Source organism: Corvus moneduloides, chromosome 6, assembly GCF_009650955.1.
Source record: "Corvus moneduloides isolate bCorMon1 chromosome 6, bCorMon1.pri, whole genome shotgun sequence".
Taxonomy (NCBI): Eukaryota; Metazoa; Chordata; class Aves; order Passeriformes; family Corvidae; genus Corvus; species Corvus moneduloides.
Window position 1 is genome coordinate 56,137,323 of NC_045481.1, and position 19,091 is coordinate 56,156,413.

General features: G+C 43.2%; 1 protein-coding gene across 4 annotated transcripts; it reads right to left on the minus strand.

The window, feature by feature from the left end:
• Positions 1-1,893: 1,893 nt before the first annotated feature.
• Positions 1,894-18,962, minus strand: DEPDC7 (DEP domain containing 7). 4 transcript variants are annotated; one of them, XM_032110978.1, is made up of 10 exons: positions 18,053-18,962; positions 16,675-16,828; positions 7,885-8,272; positions 6,208-6,338; positions 5,138-5,327; positions 4,145-4,359; positions 2,886-3,028; positions 2,572-2,697; positions 2,394-2,472; positions 1,894-2,217 (listed from the first exon to the last, which is right to left on the minus strand). In XM_032110978.1, the coding sequence occupies exons 2-10, from the start codon at positions 16,724-16,726 to the stop codon at positions 2,003-2,005; spliced, it is 1,539 nt and encodes a 512-aa protein (XP_031966869.1). In that variant the 5' UTR covers positions 16,727-16,828; positions 18,053-18,962; the 3' UTR covers positions 1,894-2,002. The 4 variants fall into 4 exon arrangements, with proteins under 4 accessions (XP_031966869.1, XP_031966867.1, XP_031966866.1 ...); XM_032110976.1 differs by having other exon boundaries at positions 16,675-18,962; XM_032110975.1 differs by lacking the exons at positions 16,675-16,828; positions 18,053-18,962 and adding an exon at positions 10,445-10,565.
• Positions 18,963-19,091: the final 129 nt, after the last annotated feature.

A 19,091-nucleotide genomic window follows, 5' to 3' on the forward strand; every position in this document is an offset into this window, starting at 1 on the left:
AGGGCGCCCGCGGCTCTGGGGCAGCGCGGGTCCGCCTCGCTGCAGCCCAGCGAGGAGCAGGTCCCGACCCCAACCAGAGCCCCCAGAGCCTGCGCTCGGACAGCGATGGAGAGATCGGGGTCTGCCCCCTCACACAACGCTGATTCAGAGTAACCCCCCAGCAACCAGGGAAAGCAGCCCTGGCTTGTCCTTGCTGTCCTTAAGACACCTTATACAGGTCACAGTGTGACAGCCAGTTCCCCCAAAGAGGAAGCTGAGGTACTCGTAGAGAGAAGCCAGACTACCCTATGGAGAGAAAGGACCGTGCTGACCCTGCCAGGTGCCCTCCTCTGAGTGCCCCTGCCCCGTTCCCACCTCCAGGCTGCTTTTCTGCAGCCCGAGCGAGCGCAAACCTGGCACCAGAGCCAGCCCAGTGACTCACAGGGCAGGGGATCTGTAATTCGGACTCTCACTGCAGCAGGCACTGCCCACAGGCAGCAGCTCATTTTCAAGACAGGAATCTCATCTCTTAACCGTGATATTACAGCAGGCAGGAGGTAGAAAGAGAAAATACTTCTGCTGAAGAGCAAACCAATCCAACACCACCACTAACTTCGGATTTCCACCCCCACATTTTAAAGTATGAGCTCAGACAATTTTTCTGAGGAAGTGCATTTATAATAAAAACCTTTCAGTTAAAACTAAGAACTATAAAATATAATTACTATAAAGGCTTATACTTCCCTCCTAGTTTTCAGGAACTAATTATTTTTAGAAGTCCTTTCTAATTAACTAGAAGAAGCTTTTTACATGTTTATCTTCCCTCCCCCATCATAGCACAGAAAAACATTGTCCTGTGGCACACCAAGTCCTTCAGCTCCATTTCAGAGAAACACTCTGGCCCCTGGCAGCAGACAGCCCTAATGACTGAAGCATTAATTAGTGAGACATGAGAGTCTGACACAGGACTGTGTTTTTTAAGAACAGCCCACCACATGACTGTAACAGTTACTACTACTTTGTTGTCATAATTAAATTAGTAAATAAAAAAACAGAGCTCAACGCTTTAAATGGAACAAAATTCATTTTGGTTTGGTTTTTTTTTCAACAGCAGCTGTAATGAAGTTTTAGTGATCTCATTCCAAAGATAACTCCACAAGGGTCAAAATTAGATCTCTAAGCATGCTCTCTCTCTCTCTCTCTATATATATATATATGTGCTTGTAGTTGCCTGTGTTGCAAAGCTTGGGATTTCCATTGTGGACCAGACATGAATAAGAAATGCCACAAGAAAAGCCAAAGGCCCTTCATTTGCTCCACCACTTTTCTAACTACAGCTGGTGCCATCAGTAAGAGTTACAGACAGAGTTAACACCGCAGGCATGAAGATAACCAGCCACAAACATTACATCCTGTGGCAACCAAAGCCAGACTTAAAAATCCAGACTGACTTTACCATCCCAGGAGAGCCAACTCCTCAATATGGTGCCATTTGGCCTTCAAACAGTGCAGTAATTTGTCACACACATAGATAGGTTAGTTAGCTGGCAAGCCTGAAGAAAAGCTGTGCAATATCAAGCAGAACATGTTTTTCAGCTCTCTCCAAGCACACAGCAAGTCAAAGATCAATGCTATGTGACAGTCACACAATCCAAGGCAAATTAGAAAAGAAAAAAAAAGCGTTAAGCACAAAATTTGGTGCTGGGACAAAAGGTGGCAGAGAGATCTCATTCATGGCGTCTTCCATCTCAGTGATTTTGATACTTGAATAGAGGGAGTCAATAGACTTGGCTTGTGGGGAGGAAAAGGAAGGATTATTTTGGTCCTATAATGATTAAGAAGGAGAAAAGCTAAACTAGAAATACAGACTAAACTCAGGTACTGTTGGCTTTGGTAATAATTGCATAAGTTCCATCCATTTCCACAAAATAATTTTATTAGGCAGATACATGAATATAAAAGATTTACAAATATATTAGTGTTTTCAATGCTGGGCTATACAAAGTAATCAATATTTAAAGTCTCACACACACATATTAGTAACTCTGTCTCCAAAATACTGCATAAAAATACTTGGATTACTACTATGAAACTGACCTAGCAGCCTCTTTCTCTCTTTGTCAGAGAGCTTTGAATCTTCATCAATAGCTTTCAGCAGAGATAATAGCTCGTCTTTTGTGGTCTTCTCTGTGTTGGAGCGATACTCTCTTTCATCAAGTTTTTGACAAAAGGTATAACCTGAAAGGAAACGTGAGACATTCAGAGGATTATCACCACACTCCACCCACCCTCGAGATTCTACAGACCCACCCTCCTTTAGATCACATCAGTCATTGTTGCAGCAAGGCCTTTTGCATCACCCATTTCCCATCTGGGGACAGGACAAGATGAAAAAGCTCAGTGTGAGGTGTTACCTGTTATCTTACTGGGATCCTGGCCTTTCTGCAGAGCCAGCAGTTTATTGCTGACCATTTTGTGCAGTGCCCCTGGGACCTTGAACAGAAAGAGAGGACAACGCAACAGCAGCTTAGAGAAGGCAGTTCTCCATGAGCATACCAGATAACCAAAACCTGGCCATTTTCTAGCTCTTACCTTTAACACATCTCTTTGGTTGTCCACAAGGAACAAGATCAGGAGGTCAGTTTTCCCTCTGGATAAGTTTTTATTGTTGATAATAGCTTTAGAGAACGTTCTTTTCACAACCATCCTGTTGTCACTCTAAAGAACAAAGTGAAATAATGACCAAAAGAGGAGAGTTAATCTCCCCCATTAGGAAGGGCATCACCGTTCTGAGTCATTGTTTTTCCTGTAGTCAGAAATTTAAGCTACAAAGGTGTTTTCTGACCAGTACCTGGGACCTCTGGATTTCAGTAAGAGTAAAGCAACTCTTAAGAATGCACACTTACCTCCTTCTGTAGTTTGAACTCAGAATGATGTGCTGCAACAGCCATGAAGTACAGCAGTCTCCTGAACTCCTCCCTGACTTGGCTGTCTAGGAGTTTCAAATAGAGTTGAACAGCTTCTAAAGATTGCTCCATCTTCCCATTCACTGGGGAGAGAGAAAGGTATCTGCTGCCATATTCATTTAAAAAAATGTTACCATAAAACACCTAAATTAGCCATTGAAGGGATGCCCATCTCTCTAAACAGAACTGGCCAAACACAGCAATTCATGCTCACAAAACCTTCTCCCAGGTTGATGGGAGTTGCTTGCAAACTCTCTGACAACATCCCACACACAGGCGTTCAGCCTGGCATTTAAGCTCCCTTGTAATTAAGTTCAATTACAGGTCGGCCATCTTAAATGGGATGTGAAATACTGAAAAAGGAAAATGGTTCTATCAAAAAAAATGAATGACCTCTACTTGTGTTAATAAAGATCTCTCAAAAACTGAGCAATATGTCCTAGATACATGGGTTAATTTGATGAGTTAATTGCAAATCACTTTGTGGAACTTTGCTAAGTTTTAATTTGCTTTACTATGCAGAATAGCCATTTTAGATGTGTGAATTGTTTAAATGAAGTAGGTTGTACTAATATCCTTTACCATGTAGAGAGGAAGAATGGGATATAAATGCAAAGTATTCCAATGAACGTGGAACAAGAAGAATAATCAAGGCAGAGAACTATGAAAAATAAGGAGATCAGAGATGAGACCTTAATTGAGAACTAAAACACCAAAAGCTTTCTGAAATGCTGTCTAAACAAAATTTAAGAAACATTTATGGGTAAAAAAGGAGAAGTTGTGAATGGGGTACAAAGCATCCACACAGCTTTCAGTTTAGCTCTTACAGCCTAAATATTTACTATTAGGCTACATTTATATTCCATGTCCCATGGATATCTAACTTCCATGGATACCAGCTAGTACCAAATTATAGCACTCTGGTTTCACAGCCATTCTACATAGACCTGAACAACTATTACAGAACTGCATACAGTCAGAACCAAAATTCCAAAGAACAATCTTTATGACTAGAAATTAAAAAAAAAAAAAAAAAAAAAAAACCAAACAACCAAACAAAAAAACCCCCAACCAAACAAAAACAAAACAACAAAAAATCCTCACAGAAGTCAGCCCTTAATCTTGGCTCCTGAAGTAAATACTCATTTTCTCAGTACATATCTCACAAAAGCATTGGAACACAGCTCTATTTTACTTACCTAGGAGTTCTGCAATTCCTAAATGAATTTCAGATGCATGGCTTAACAGGGGCTCCTTTTTTTGGCTGTAGTATCTACCAATGTTGTCAAACAGCAGCAGCTTCCAGGTATCTGCTTTGTCTGGCTGATCAGGCAGGTTCCTGCTAATATCTACCACCATATGATCAGGAAGATATTCCAAGCAATCAATTGCTGCCGAGAGCCACTCATCTGTCCTGGAAGACAGAGGGGTTTAGGTTTGCAGCTTTAATTGTGGATGCCCTTCAGAGCTGGCTGCAATGCTTTCCACAGAAAGCAGGTAGACTGGTTCCTCCATCACAGTGAAAACTGCATGTCTAGGCTCTTAAACCCACCAGAAATTCACACACACAAGACACTTCACCTGACACACTGAGGTAGATCACAGTCATAAGCCTCTCTGTTATGTATTTAATCAAGATGAAAAATTAGTAACCCACAAGTAAACAGTCACAAGCAGTAAAACCCAAAGTCAGTCATATCCTCTACTGTTAGATAAGGACACAATTATTGCTAGATAAACAGAAACATGAACCTTGATCTGATTCAGACTGGTACAAGTTTTTCAGAGAATGTTTTTAACTCTATGCAAGTTTCAAGTTCAGCATTCTTAGCTCATTGAATACAGTAGGAGGAACTAAACTGGTTCCTCAGAAGCGATGTCTCTAGGAAAAACTTTCATGATGATTATAAAACCTCTATTCCTCCCTCAATGTAGCAAGGAATTTCTCCTCTGAATACCATCAACTACTGTCATTGCATTCAAAAACCATCCCAGTGTTCAGCAGAAATTCTCACTAAGCAATTGTTATTTTCCAGTTATTCCAGTCAAGTCCAACAGGGAAAAAAGTGCCTACTCACATCCTTTCTGCAGGACTGAGACTATACCATTTCTCCCCAAAGACAAACTGTGCTCTACATTCCCCTGAAAGCAGAAAAGTTTTAGAACTGCAAAGGAGAGCAATGAATACTTACTGTGAGTCACTGAAAGCCTTGAGAATCTCTCTGTCCAGGTAGTTACTCGTGATGACATATCCAGGTGCCTTCCTGGGCTGTGGAGGCTGAGGTCTGATCTCCTGGTGCTCAAGCAGAGACTCCAGGAGAGGGAGGTCTACCAGCTGCAGCAGGCGAGCAATTGTTTGTTCTTGCCACACTTCATTAATAACTGGGGAGGGTGGGTACACAAAGCACATGGAGACTCAGCATGTGCAAAAACTGATCACAAGAAAGATAACTCCCCTTCCTCCCATCAGGCCTAACCTAACAGAGTAATTTTACCAAAATAGAGACTTGCAGTAGCAAAGCATGTGGCGCTTATCAGCTTGAAGTGCCTTTTATCGCCAGAAAAGGCAAGAATTACCCATTTGTTTAGTTAACTACAAGTGTGGGAGAACTGCTTTTCAGATAAGTCTGAAGTGCCTTACACTCTTTGTGCTCTAATTTGCAAACAGACTTTGCTCTAGATAAGGGATGGAAAAAAAGTGCAACAGTGACACTCTCCTTATCACATCTTCCTTGAATATTTCTGTATGCTGGAACCACACTTCCTAGGATGCATTAGCACTTTTAACCAAAGGAAAAAACACATTAGATCATAGTTTGGTCTGAAAGACAAGACATAAATTGTCAAGAATAGTTTCACACAATACTGAAGGAGTGCTGGATGTGCAGACACACAATTCACTTCTAGCTAACAGCCAACTATTTGCCCTGACTAAAACAAGCACACAAGCAGTGCAGGTAACCGAATATTACGAATATTTCTAACTCAAATCAAGCTCTATACATTGGGTATTCTTCTCCACAAAATTCAACACTGATTTATTTCAATCAAGAGATAATGCCTCTTTTCTGATGAGATAAAAAGGCAGAAGGCAAGCCTGCAACAAATGTAATTTGCCTTTTCATGACCGGGTGTTCAAACAAAATTACTGTGAGTGCCAGTTTGCCTCCCTCTCCAACCTGAGGGGCGTTAAGCCTTCCCAGTCCTACAGATGTACCTTCCTTCTGCCACAAACAAATGACTGTGACGTTATTTGGCTTACCTCGACGGGACAAGCTATCTGAGATGTTCACTTGAGGGCTGTTTGCAGGCTTTAGACTCAGGTTTACCCAAAGATCCTCCAAGCTTTCTGGTTTGAATGGAGTAGAGTGGAACAACACGCTCTTCTCATATCTGAGACCAAAAACAGTTTTTATATATACCTATAACCAAATATATGGATAACCAAACATATAATGCAACATACAGATTTAGCTAACTGTCCCAAGATTAACATTTTTCTCCTATACAGATATTTACATAATCTTCCCCTTCCTCTCCCCTGCCTGACACTTCCTCTGTCCATAGCACCCAGGAGAATGTATGATACCTTCAAAAATTATTTGCATGTAACAGAACCACTCAAGCCACAAAATTACTGTTCCTCCAAGTATGGCTGTGTCATTTCAATTCCCACAGCTCCTTTGTTTCAGGGCACTGCAAAACCTCTTTGATGTCCAGTATCTTTGACTTGGATGTGACAAGCTGCATGTATCAATAGATCTATTACTTTCACTAAATGAAGAAATGTAGCCTGATGGATCTGTGCCCTGCCCAGAAGAAAAACACCTTCATTCTACACTAATAAAACAGGAATAATCTTGTTTAATGACTGTTTGTTCAATATATTATAAGTCTTACTTTAACAGCTCTTGTGATGAAAGTATTTTTAAATATCACACATAATTAAAGTGGTTTTCATTTGTCACGTTAAATAAAGAGTTGGGACAGCTTGCTTTAGGACAGAACAAGCTACTGGGAGACAGGGGAGAAGCAGGACAAAGGAAATATTTTTAATCTCTGTTCCTCTACTTTTTTCATCAGGGTTGCTGCACTCAAGTTCACATTTGCTACTCACATGAACATGTCAATCGAATAGGGCATTTCCATTTTGGGTCAATACTAATTACAGTTTTCAAAAGTGCACATTCCTAAAACTACTGCGTTAAACACATCCATGTAGTTTCTTGTAAGAATACGTCAGAGTAAGTGAAGAGATGAACACTCAACAAAAACAGTTTAAGAGAAGTTATTCGGCAAAGCGGCATCTGCATGTTCTGTTTTGCGAGGGTTTAGTTAGTAGCAGGATTTTCTTTGCCTGCTCCTAAAGAGACAGGGAAACAAAACTTCACCATTGCACTTCCCTCTGGTTCTAGGATGGTGTGCAATAGCATAACAGCAGAACAGCCTGCTACCCTGCCTGGGAACAAGTCATACATGCATAAAGAAACAGCTAAAAAAAGAGCTAAATTTGAAGTGTGGTGAAGCAAAGATGATGAAAGGAGAAAACAATTTTTCCTTAGAAGTTGCATGGATTACTGGTTTATGCCAGAGCTAGATGTGCAGTGACTAAAGACTGCCCTGTTGCATTAGTCTGTTTGATGCACCTGAATTCCAGTCGGTTATATTGATTTAGATCAGTATGTAAATGCACTTAATTTCTACCCTCTCACCTCCCTCCCCCAAGGCTATGTGATAACAGACAGAGAAAACAAGTAACCATGTAGGCCGAGTGATTTACTCTCTTCAAATTGCTCTTTCCTACCTGTCTTCCACCCACAAACATCTATGCAGTGTCTATTTTTACCCTGTAAATGTACAAGTTTTCTTTTCTCTCCCCCAGAATACGCAATATTTTCCTCTTGTAAAAAATTTCCTCTCTTCACCTCCATGTACTAACCTCTGTGGGGTACACTGCTGGTAATCTTTCTCAAGCTCTGGCTGGTTCGAGGTATTTGTGAATCTGTAGAGGCTGCTGCTGCTGTCTTCAAACACAGAGCGTTTGTCTTTCCCAAAGACCCTCGTTGAGACAGCCTCAAACACTTTGCAATCCATCAGCGCTTGGCACACGCGCACCACCTTAGCCCGGGAAATATCCACGTCCCCAAAATACTTGTTCTGAAGAAGATGGGCAAAGACAACATCCACAGCATCTGAACCAATGAAACAGTCATGGTAACACTTCAGGTTCTGGCGGCGCTTTTTCACTTCCACTTGAGTTTGAAGAGCGCTGATAATGCTGCTCCAGACGAACGTCGCTCCAAACGGCTTCTGCGCCAAGCTAAAGCCTGAGAACAGAGACAAAGGCTGAATTCATGCTGCAGTCACAGAGAACAGCCCCTTTCTGCCTTCCAGCTTTCATGAACCTCGTAAGGATTTAAAAATCTTTGAGACTTCCACTTTGGCTTGGGTTGCTCAGACATTAACACTTTGTTACTCCCTTAGCAAGTCTGTCTGCTCTGTACCACTGTCTCCCTCTCTCTCTTTGGTGGTTCCTCTTGCTACACCAGCCTAAAGCTTTGCAACCAGGAGTTCCTGTTTTTTCAGCCTCTCACTTTGACAGTGTCCTTTTGTGTGTCCCTCGGTCACCTAATGGTTACCCTTGCAGAACCAGTGCTAAGCACACAGGTCTCACAACCGCAAACCAGCTGTATGTACTCGTAACTCCCCCGTTCCTCCACTAACAGCAACACAGCTGGGCAGGGAAGAGGGAAGCAGGGATAAAGAGACACATCAGAACCTTGTTTCCTACAGGACTGTGCTTACACGCAAGCTACCTGACATCAGTGCTTAGCACACCACTAGAAAGTCCACGGATTCTCTTGAGATGCCACTCACTCAGTATTTATCCCACCAGACAGCCCTGTGCCACCTCGGCTCCAGTGGAGACCTCAGCTCTGTGCACCCAAAGCCACTTCCGTGAGCCAATCTGTCTTCCCTCCCCCAGTGAAACCACTGAACTATTACTCATTTACCAGTCTGATTAGAATAAAATGCCAGCAGCCAACAGTTTGACCTGAGGCTACACTCAGCCTCCACAAGGACTTAAAAATACACTAAGTTCGCAGGTGGCACCTAAGTGGGGAGAGCTGCAGCCACCAGAGAGGCTAGAATTAGAATATGTTTTTCAGTAGGTCAGATGAATAATTTACTAAGAGTGAAAGCAGAGGAAGAAGACAGAAATCAAAAGCTGAAGGACAAAATATGGAAGCAGGAGTTGGCAGCAATCCTCCAGAAAGCCATCTGGGATTGTGACAGACCTCAAACCAAATGAATTAACAGTGCGATGCAGTGTTTGAAAAAAAACAACAACATGCAACTCCTTCTGGAACATAGAACCATGAGCATTTTCCACAGAGATGAGGAGGTGTTTTCTTCTGTTCTGTTTAGTCTCAAGTGGCTTTAGTTAGAGAATTCCAATTTGAGGCAGCAGTTTCCAGCTGATCCCCAGCTACCAGAAAGCCCAGAAATTGGCAAATTAGCAAGGGGAAAAGGAAAGGTAGAGGGGCAGTAAAGACTGGGAAGAGGGAGAGAAAGCAAGGAACACAATGCCATTTGAACACACCTACACTTAAGAAGGACAGCAACAGTTATCTTTCTGAAAAGATTCATATCAGGGAAAAAAACAAAGCAGCTTTTTAATACACAGCATTGAACCAGCCAAGATAGAAATCTCCCAGAACCTCCAAAGCTTTAAAAGTACGAGACAGACAAGGTACACAATTGCTGATACTTTAACCTGATAACACCTTCAAGAAGGCAGAACAAACGCAACGAACACAGAATTCGCTTCCAGCCGTACATTCCAACAGCCAACTTTGCTCTTTGGGAGGAAACAACCCCCGAACGCGACACCACCCGACACACAACAACGCTGTCGCTAGAATAAATTCCAACACGTACAACCTGCAATGCTTTAACTACTACTCACGGCTTTATTACTTCTTCCTTACACACTCAGAGCCTTCAGATCTTTTCTGAGGGAAGCGCTATTAAGCGTGGCATTAAGGCTACAAGTTCCCACAAAGTTAAGGTGCTCAAGCTAGGGAAAGAAAAAGGGCAAAACCGGTTCCCAGCGAGCGCCCATTCAGCTCTTACGCTGCGCTACCGAGGCACCTGCTCTTAACCCGCGCTGGGGACAGGGAGGGGCCCGCAGCTCCGCGGGCAGGGCACGGGCCCCGCGCTCTCCCGGGCGCGGAGCGGGCGCGCAGCCGGGACGGGGCCCCCGGACGGAAGCGGCTCGCGGCGCCGGAGCGCGGCCAACTTTTGAACCTCGGCGGAGCCGGGAAAGGCGCCGAGCGGAGCTGCCACCGCCGGCCACCCCCATCCTGCAGCAGGCAGAGCCGCCCCGTCCATCCCATCGATCCCGGGCTGCGGGCAGCCGGCTCCTCCCGCTCCCGCTCCCACCAGACCCCGTCCCGCTCCCCGCTGCTCCCAGTACCGGTGCCCTGCGGCCATACCCGGCGGCCTGGCGGCGGGGCTGCAGACCTCGCTGAGACTCAGAGCCGCCGCCTTCTCCCGCACCGTGGCCATGGCAAGCGCCAGCTCCACGCATCTGCCGCGCCCGGCGGGCCCGCGGCACAGGGAGCCCGCGGGGGCGGAGCCGCCGCGCCCACGCCCGTGGGCGGTGCCCGGGCCCGGGGCAGAAAGGGCAGCGACCGCCCAGGCACTGCCTGATCTGCTGCCAGAGCGGTATCGTTTCTGTGAGCAATTACGGGAAACGGGTCAGGGACAGAAGGGATGTCTGGAGATCGTACAGCCTAATCCCCCTGCCGAGGTCACCCGGAGCAGGTGATACAGGCATGCGTTCGGGTGGGTTTGGAATGCCTGTTCCAGTGAGCTACTACTTTTGATGGAAAGTTTTTCCTTATATCGAGGTGGAGCTTCTTGTTTTTTATTTTATGGCTATTGCTCCTCATCCTGTTACTGGGTAGCACCGAAAAGAGCCTGATACCATCCTCTTGTTACCTGCCTTTGAGATGTTTACATGCATTGATGAGATCCCCTCAGTCTTCTCCAGACTAAACAAGCTCAGATCCTGCAGTCTGTCCTCTTAAGAGAGAGACTCCAGACCCCTCATCATCTTGTGACCCTCCACTAGACCCTCTCCAGTAGCTCCATGTCTATTTTGTACTGAGGAGCCCCAGAACTGGACACAGTATTCCAGATAAGGCTGGTGGGTCCATAGGAAGTGGCTGCTGTGGGAAAGGGGGAAATGTTGCAGAGAGCTGATGCTACTCGAGGTCATGGCCCTGGTGTGAGAGCACCACTGGTCCTGGATGGGGCACTGTGCTCTGACACACAGGCAAGAGATTTCACAGAATCCCAGGTGGGTCAGGACCACAGTGGGACACCTGGTCCAGCCTCTCTGCTCAAGCAGGGCCACCCCAGAGCACATGGCACAGGATTGTGTCCGGATGGTTCTGAAATATCTCAGGGAGGTGACTCCACAGCCTCCCTGGGCAATGTGTCCCAGTGCTCAGTCACTGCACAGCGAAGAAGTTCTTCCTCAGGTTTAGGTGGAACTTCCTGTGGATCAGTTTCTGCCCATTCTTGTCCTATTGCTTGGCACCAATGAGAAGTGCCTGGCTCCATCCTCTTGGCTTTAGATATTTATATGCATGGATGAGATCCCCTCTCTGTTCTCTTCTCAAGGCTGAACAGGCCCAACTCCCTCAGCCTTTCCTTGTTAGAGAGATTCTCCAGTCCCCCAATCGCCCTCATTGTCCTCAGGTGCACCCACTCTGGGAGCTTCATGTCTCTCTTAATTTGTCTCTTAATCAATTATCTTTCTTTATTTCCCCTGTATTTCCTGTGTCATTTAAAACCCCAAACTGGTCAGATCTGTTTCTGTGGGTTAACCTGAGCACAGGCCTTGTACATGGCCATGGCTGAACACCCGAACCCTGTCCTTGGCTGTTATTGTGGGACACACAGCTTGAACACCACATGTGGTTGAAGTTTCCCTGTGATGTCTTTTATGAGCTGTTTATTATAGCAGCTGGCATTTCTCATTGCAAGGAAATGAAATAATAAATTCATTTTCAGAGTAGTAAGTGGTTTTTCTACCACCTGCAGCAAACTGCTGTGAGATCCAACATAATTCTCTACTAAGTATAAAATATTTTGATATTTTTACTCAGTGGAAGTGTTTTAGAACAACATAAAATCATTCATGGTTTTTGGACTGATTTCCATAGGAACAGACAAAGCCAAATTGATCTCCATGATACACAGACTCAGAAGTATGCAATGCACATTAAAGGCCAAATAATACAGTGTTACAAGTGATTCAAAAATTCACTCTGAGTCATCAGATTATTGAACTTTAGCCTGTTCTACGTGAAATTCTGAGCTAGCAGGTGTAAATGCAGGATGTCTGCTATCCACTGAAGCTCAGGGCAGCCTTCTTTTATCCCCATTTGTCATGCTTACAGGTAAGGCACTGCAAGTTTGTTCATTGTATGCAAATAAATAGATAATGCACTTCATTTGAAGCTGTGAAAAATTACTACAGGCAACTAGGGACCACAGACCTGTGGCAGACAAACATTTCTTCATGTCTCATTGCCTGAGCAGTACAGTATTTAATAAAGGGAGTTCTAAAAGTGGAAGTTTTTGTGAAGTTTTTCAGATGAGGAAGTCTTAATTCTCTGGGCACAGAGAAAAAGGAATCTATTCAAGCTGTAGCAAAATGCCAGCCTATGAAAATGAAAGTTCATCTTGTTCCCTCAACAATAGGAAGTGCCTGAGAGAGATTTCTTTCTTGGGGAAAGAAGGGAAGATGATTAAAAAAAAAAGGTAGGCCTGATTCACAGGTGCCAATAAGAACACAGTAAAATAACATAAAATGCATAGGTCAGTGGGGATTTCCATGATGCACTATTTTATTATTGCCTGCTTTTGTAGCAGTTTGATGCTAGACTTTTTGATGCATTGCCAAAACATAACTGCAAATCAGTAAATGCCAGAGTTCATTTTCACTTTCAAAAATCATTTTACTTTTGCACAGTTATTGAAATAAAGCAATGCAGTCAATCCTTCTGCAATGGTTCACTAATCTTGAGAGAATTTAAACCCACATTTTCAAATAGGAGGTGCACCAATCAGTTGAGAACTTTGCACCTTACGTTGGAGAATGATTTGCCAAAACACTGCTTGCAGGGAACAGAGCAAGCCACAGCCAATGCACTGTGGGCTGCTCATCGAGAAGTTTGTAAGGTTTTTATTCTTGTATTTTATTACCAGAGAATCAGCAGCCTGCCCTGGATTTCTGCCTTTGCCTTCATGTTTTCTCCCAGTGACCACAGCCCTGGCACCCCAGATTTGGCAGGGGCAGATCGTAGGTGTTGCCTGGTCAGACAGCTGTGGTCAAACAGTATCTGGTATCAAAGGATTTTGAGAAATGCTATCTTTTGGTATTTCTTAAAATGACATAATTATAAAATGCTTTCCTAAAGCACAGATAGATAGACTTTTATGTAGTTATTAATATATATATATATATAATTATTGACAATTTAATAATTTGTTTATACTTTTATACAGTCACTTTAAGTAGTGCAACCTCGTGCAGCCAGGACGGTCTTGGCTGGGGGAATTCCTCAGACTGTGGTGGAAAGATCTCAGGACAAAAGTACAACTCGCTGTATCTGGTTTCCCCCTCCATAGCATGTTCCCCTAATTAACCTCCATAAAGCTGAACACAGGATGCACAAGAGAATGCCAATTACAAAGACAAAATTAACATAATTTATTCATAAAATCATTTAAGACCAATGTATTTTTAACAAATTATGCAACCAAGTCCTAGTTTGTACAGTTGTGTCAGATTCTTTGCAACTGTTATAAAGAACTTCTATAGCAAGGAACAGCAAAATAAAAATTTATTTTCATTTATTTCCAGGTCATCTAGAAATACTCCTACCAGCCTACAAAAGGATCAAGAGAGTGGTTATGTTTTAAAGAATTTAAAAACTTCAGTTTTCAAGAATTTCTGAGTCTCATGCAAGACCTGTAGGGTTTAATTAGAAGTATAAAGCAGAAAGAGAGCATTTAAATTCAACAGCCAAGATTTCAGGCACGTCTGCTGCTCAGGAGCTGATTAACTTCCTCATGTCAATTAAGTGTTTGTTCAAGGATAAAGATGATGATAAAGACCCACATTCAGGTCTTGTCTGATCATGGAGGGAGAGAAGGCAAAATGGAAACTTGCAGCTCACAAAGTGAGGAATGATGCACACCTCCATGCAAAATGCTGTCTAGCTTTTCCCATAATGAACCTGGAATCTGGGCAGCCAACCAGGATGTGGAAGTGAGAGCACCTGTAATTTCCAGGTATTCTGGGCACAAATGAAGGAGATATAATTGGATATAAGACTTTACAAAGTAAAAACATGAGTGTGTGACTAAGTATTTCAGGAACACTATCAAAAAGACAAAAGTTGGAGGCTGTGTTGTCCAAAAGAGGTAGAGGCGTCTTAATAGAAAATATGGGGTGCTGCTGGTTTATCTACAACAGATCAATGCTTGGTTAAGTGACTGGGAAATGTTCTGTGTTCTTGAAAGAAACACAGGAAAAAGTTTTCATTTCATAACTTTAAAAAAAACTGGAAGAACACCAAAGTTGGAACGTAAGCTGTTCTAAAACCCAGAATTGTCCAGTGTTCCAGTTATTATTCGAATTTTTAATGCCAAAATTGATATTGACTTGTCACTGAAAATTGACTGGGAAATAAAGAGGGATTTTTGCAGAACAATACCATCCAATTTCTTATTTTCAAAAGAATTTCGATCCCGCTTTTTTGAATGGTTAACATAGAACTCTGCATTTCAAGTGGCTCTCTTACATCTCAAACACGTCAGAAGGCTCTTCCTTCTATACCAAACTTTATTCTTTAGATTTCAAATGTCTTCCCATAACAATATAGCTTTAAAGATTAAGTGTATATCAACACAGCTTAAATGTATATATACATATTTTTTTGCCATTATCATCAGGATCTGTTGAATCCAATCTTTATGTCTGTTTCTGAAAAAGCATAGCAATTAATAATTACCATAAAAATTCAGAAAAATATTCCAGTTATTTAGAACAGTTACACTTCTGTTTTTTCCCCACTTAAATATCAACAATGCCTGTATTCACTTCAGTGGTGAAGTTGATGAAAGGAGAACATTATAAAAAGTAACCCTTAAAATGTTGCTCCATTCCATTCACAAATGTCGAGACAAATTAAAGTTCAGCATATGGTTCAGTGTCACACAGAGATACTCATGGAAGGGAAAATCAACAGCTTCTGTTACAGAAATTGCTGCAATTTTCATGGCATTATCAAATCTGCTCTACTTCATTGCCTGAAGATACAAAGGCCAATGTAAAAGGTTTTTAATAATGAAATGGACCTATAAAAATTGGAAAACTTTCTTCTCTGGTAATCTCAAATTTAAGAAAATGAACAGCTATTCACACAATATCAGATTGCAGTGGGCTGTTTGACAAGCTGGACAGATCTGAAGGCAGATTACAGAGCTGCCACAGTGAATCTCCCTAATTACTGACTGACAGGTTCTGCCATTTGTAGCTCAGAGCATGAGGATTGCGCGGGACTGAGCTCCACCGGCTGGAGAGGACGGACACTCTCCCTTTGGATGCAGAGAGGGTTATTCACAAATTCACTCTGCTCAGTCCCATTTCCCATCTACATTTGAATTAAAAAAGAGGACAGCGTAGGTCCTCTGGGATACAGTGATGCCATCTGGCAATGCTGAAGCCGTAGCAACCACAGCACCGGTCCCACCACGGAGAGGCTGCTCCAGAGCGCCCCTGGCCTGGGCAAGAGCACGATTTACTCGTGAAGGGCAGCTCTGGAATTTTATGGCGAAGTGAAATCTGTAAGGATTCCACCCTGGCATTTTTGAAGGGACTGGAACAATGAACAAGCTCCCAGGACAGAAGCTTCTGGGTGCCGGACTCTCTGAGGCGACAAAGGGCACATTGTTCGGGAGCGCCATCCTTCCATTGCCGGGCTGGAATACCAATGTGTCTGCGGGATGACGGCAGGCAGGGCACGGCGAGCGCAGGGCAGGGAGGCGACAGGCGGAGGGAGGCGACAGGCGGAGCCTGTGCTGGTGCACACTGACCCCCGCTGGAATGCGCTCCGGGAGGAGACGCAGCGGCTGCACGGGCAGACACGAGCCCTCGAGGTGGCTCGCGGTAAGGAAGTGGAAATGGAGCAACGTCACCACAAACACAACTTGTGATGTCACAAGCCCCCATTTATCAGGCTTAATAAAGATAAAAGGATTTTGTCCTAAGCGGATTTTTCAGCTTTTCCCTCTAGTGGAGGTTTCCTGGGACTTCAAGCGCGACTACACACTGTAACCACAGAGTGACTCCACCATCCCCAGGCGAGTTCTGGCACAGGGGTCTGGATACCGACTCCTCTCAGAACAGTGAAGGCTCACTGTCCTCTACACGCCAGAAACCTGCTCAGCCAGAATGAGCGAGGGCAATCAGACACTTTGAATAATTCAAGCGGCAGAAGTCCCTCTCTGACCAGCTGGGAGGTGCAGTTCCTGATCGAATGTGAACTCCTCTATGTTGCAACACAAACCCAAACGCTAACCCGTGTTACTACTGAAAGGCGCTTTAGGTAAGTTCAGAAAGAGTTAGGGGAGCAGCTCTCACCAGTTCGTAGTTGTGGGGAGCCTGGATGAGCAGTGATGTCCACCTGAAGCATGGTGAGGTAGTAACTTCTACTGATCCACCAGGGACAAGTTCCACATTCCTCCTCCCACAGTGAGCACTCACTAGTGGCACCAGCTTAATGGGGCAGGAGGAGCTGAGGGGTGAGGGGGGAGAAAAGTGAGAACTATAAATGGATTTGCTGAGCAAAACTGAATTCCTGATTTTCACCATTTGTTTTGATTTTCTTAGAAAACAGCTGCATGCAATTTATGCTCTAGGGCAGAGAATCAGGCTTATTGTTTATGTATGTCAGAAGCAGGAATCTACAATTCACCTTTTCTATTACTGTACAATGTGCTGGGGCCACCTAACTCAATTATGCCATATTTTGCCAAGCCCATGGTTTAGGATAGGAAAATGGCCCCAGAAGCATCCTGCAGAATTTTATTACCCCACTAAACTCAAAGGGAACTTGTACAGTTCCTGTCAAAAAGGAAGTAACAGTCCCTGCCCAAGCATTTCTTGATACCTGGTTTCTGGGGTTTATTTAAGCCAGTTGGTTCCAGAATTGCAACACTTGGATTCTCACAGAACACATAAGCACTCTCTCCAACTCCTTTGACTGTGGTCAAACTACCTCTCTGGCTGTCTAAACAAAGTTGCTGGACGCTGCACTGAAACAAATAAGTGTTCCCTTACTGTCGTTTGTTAGGAAAGCTGTAGGGACAGGAATTCCTGCGTTCTGACCAACAACAAAAATCTGGATGGTTTCAGAAGCCACCAAAGCTGCTTTACTTAGGGAAGAGCTCTAAATCCTCATTCTCCCAGAGCTTTGAACACGTTGCCCATTTGACCTAACCACATAATAAAACATTGATGCTCCAGCTTTTATTCGATTATCATATCACTTACCTTCTGTTGCCACAGCAAAAATATCTGATACATAAATAATGCACAGACAAATCACACTAGCAACCACCACAGTTAGAAAGGAAAGGATGATGCAGACCAACAAAATTTTACTCAAAAGGTCTTGCTACCACATGTCCTGAAGTCTGAGAAGGCTACATTGTTTAAGATTTCAAGTAACAGATGTAAAAAAGAGATTTCATTCGTTCATAAATTGAATGAAAAACTAAAATGAAGGGCCTTAGCTGCTCCCTCAGTCCTGCTCATGGGTTCTGCTGTTACTGCTACTTCCCTCTATGCTTCGGGCATCAGGTAGCTAAAAAAACACCAACAAAATCAACCAAAATTAAACACACACAGAGAAAAGAAAATACCCAGTGGAACTTTTAAAAGCAGAAACCTACAACATACACAGGACAAATGAGAGAGTACAGCCCTGAAATTTTGTTTGCTGTTTTCCCTGACTCACCATTTATTTTTCTCCTTTATAAATAGCTTGTTCTCCGTATTTAGTGCTGTATTCTTATAAGAGATCAAATCGAAAGAATTTTAAGACAGTTTTCTGTACTTCAATTTCTAGAAATGAAACAAAGATTTGTTAGGTTATCTATGGAAAAGGCAAACAGTTAATTCAGAGCAAGTAATTTTGATTACCTAAGATACTTACCCACAACCTGCTGATAGTAGGTGCTGCTTTCCTTTTCTAAAAAGCCGTGTGCATTCAGCTTCTTGCCTTGCTTTCTTATTTTTTTAAAAACCTTCATAAATTAAAAGTTGTATTTGAAACACAGCATCAAAATCTTCAGGACTGCAACAGGACATTCTCTGCCTACCTGCTCCCCAAAGTATTTTTTGGAGAAAACAACAATCAACTCCATGGCAAAATGACTCATTTTATATTCAACCTTGGTTTGCAAGGAAGCTTATACAGAGAGCCATTAAAAAAAGTATTCCAGCCTCCAGCTTCTCCTTTTTGTTCAAGTAAGCTGCTCAGAGAAGGCCTGCCATGGATCTTATGGACAATATCCACAGCATGGGGGTTCAGCCCTCTGTGTGAGGGAAAGAGAGTTGTAAGAATATCCAGAGTAATTCATCGTAGCTGGAGGGCAAAAATACCAAAACTCTGTGGAGCACCATTTCTGCCTCTAAGGTACATAGAGATGACATTCTAGTCTAGCAAAGAGAACAAATGAAAATACTAAAATTGAGGTACACCCCACCTGAATCACAGCAGCAGTCTCTCTTACCCCAACAGTCTGGCTCCTCACTTACCACAGCAGTTTAAGATCTGGTAGCTATAACGTACAAATTAATTCAGAACATTTAGAACCCAGAACTAAAAAATCCAGATCAACCAGACATACTCAATTCAGGCAACATAATGGAAACCCCCTCCCCCCCCAAACCCTAAAACTGTATTTCTTCATGTTGCAAGCAGAAAATGTAGTCTAAATTGCCAATTTGTTTCCAACAATCTTAACTTTTTGAGACTTAATATTTTAATAACA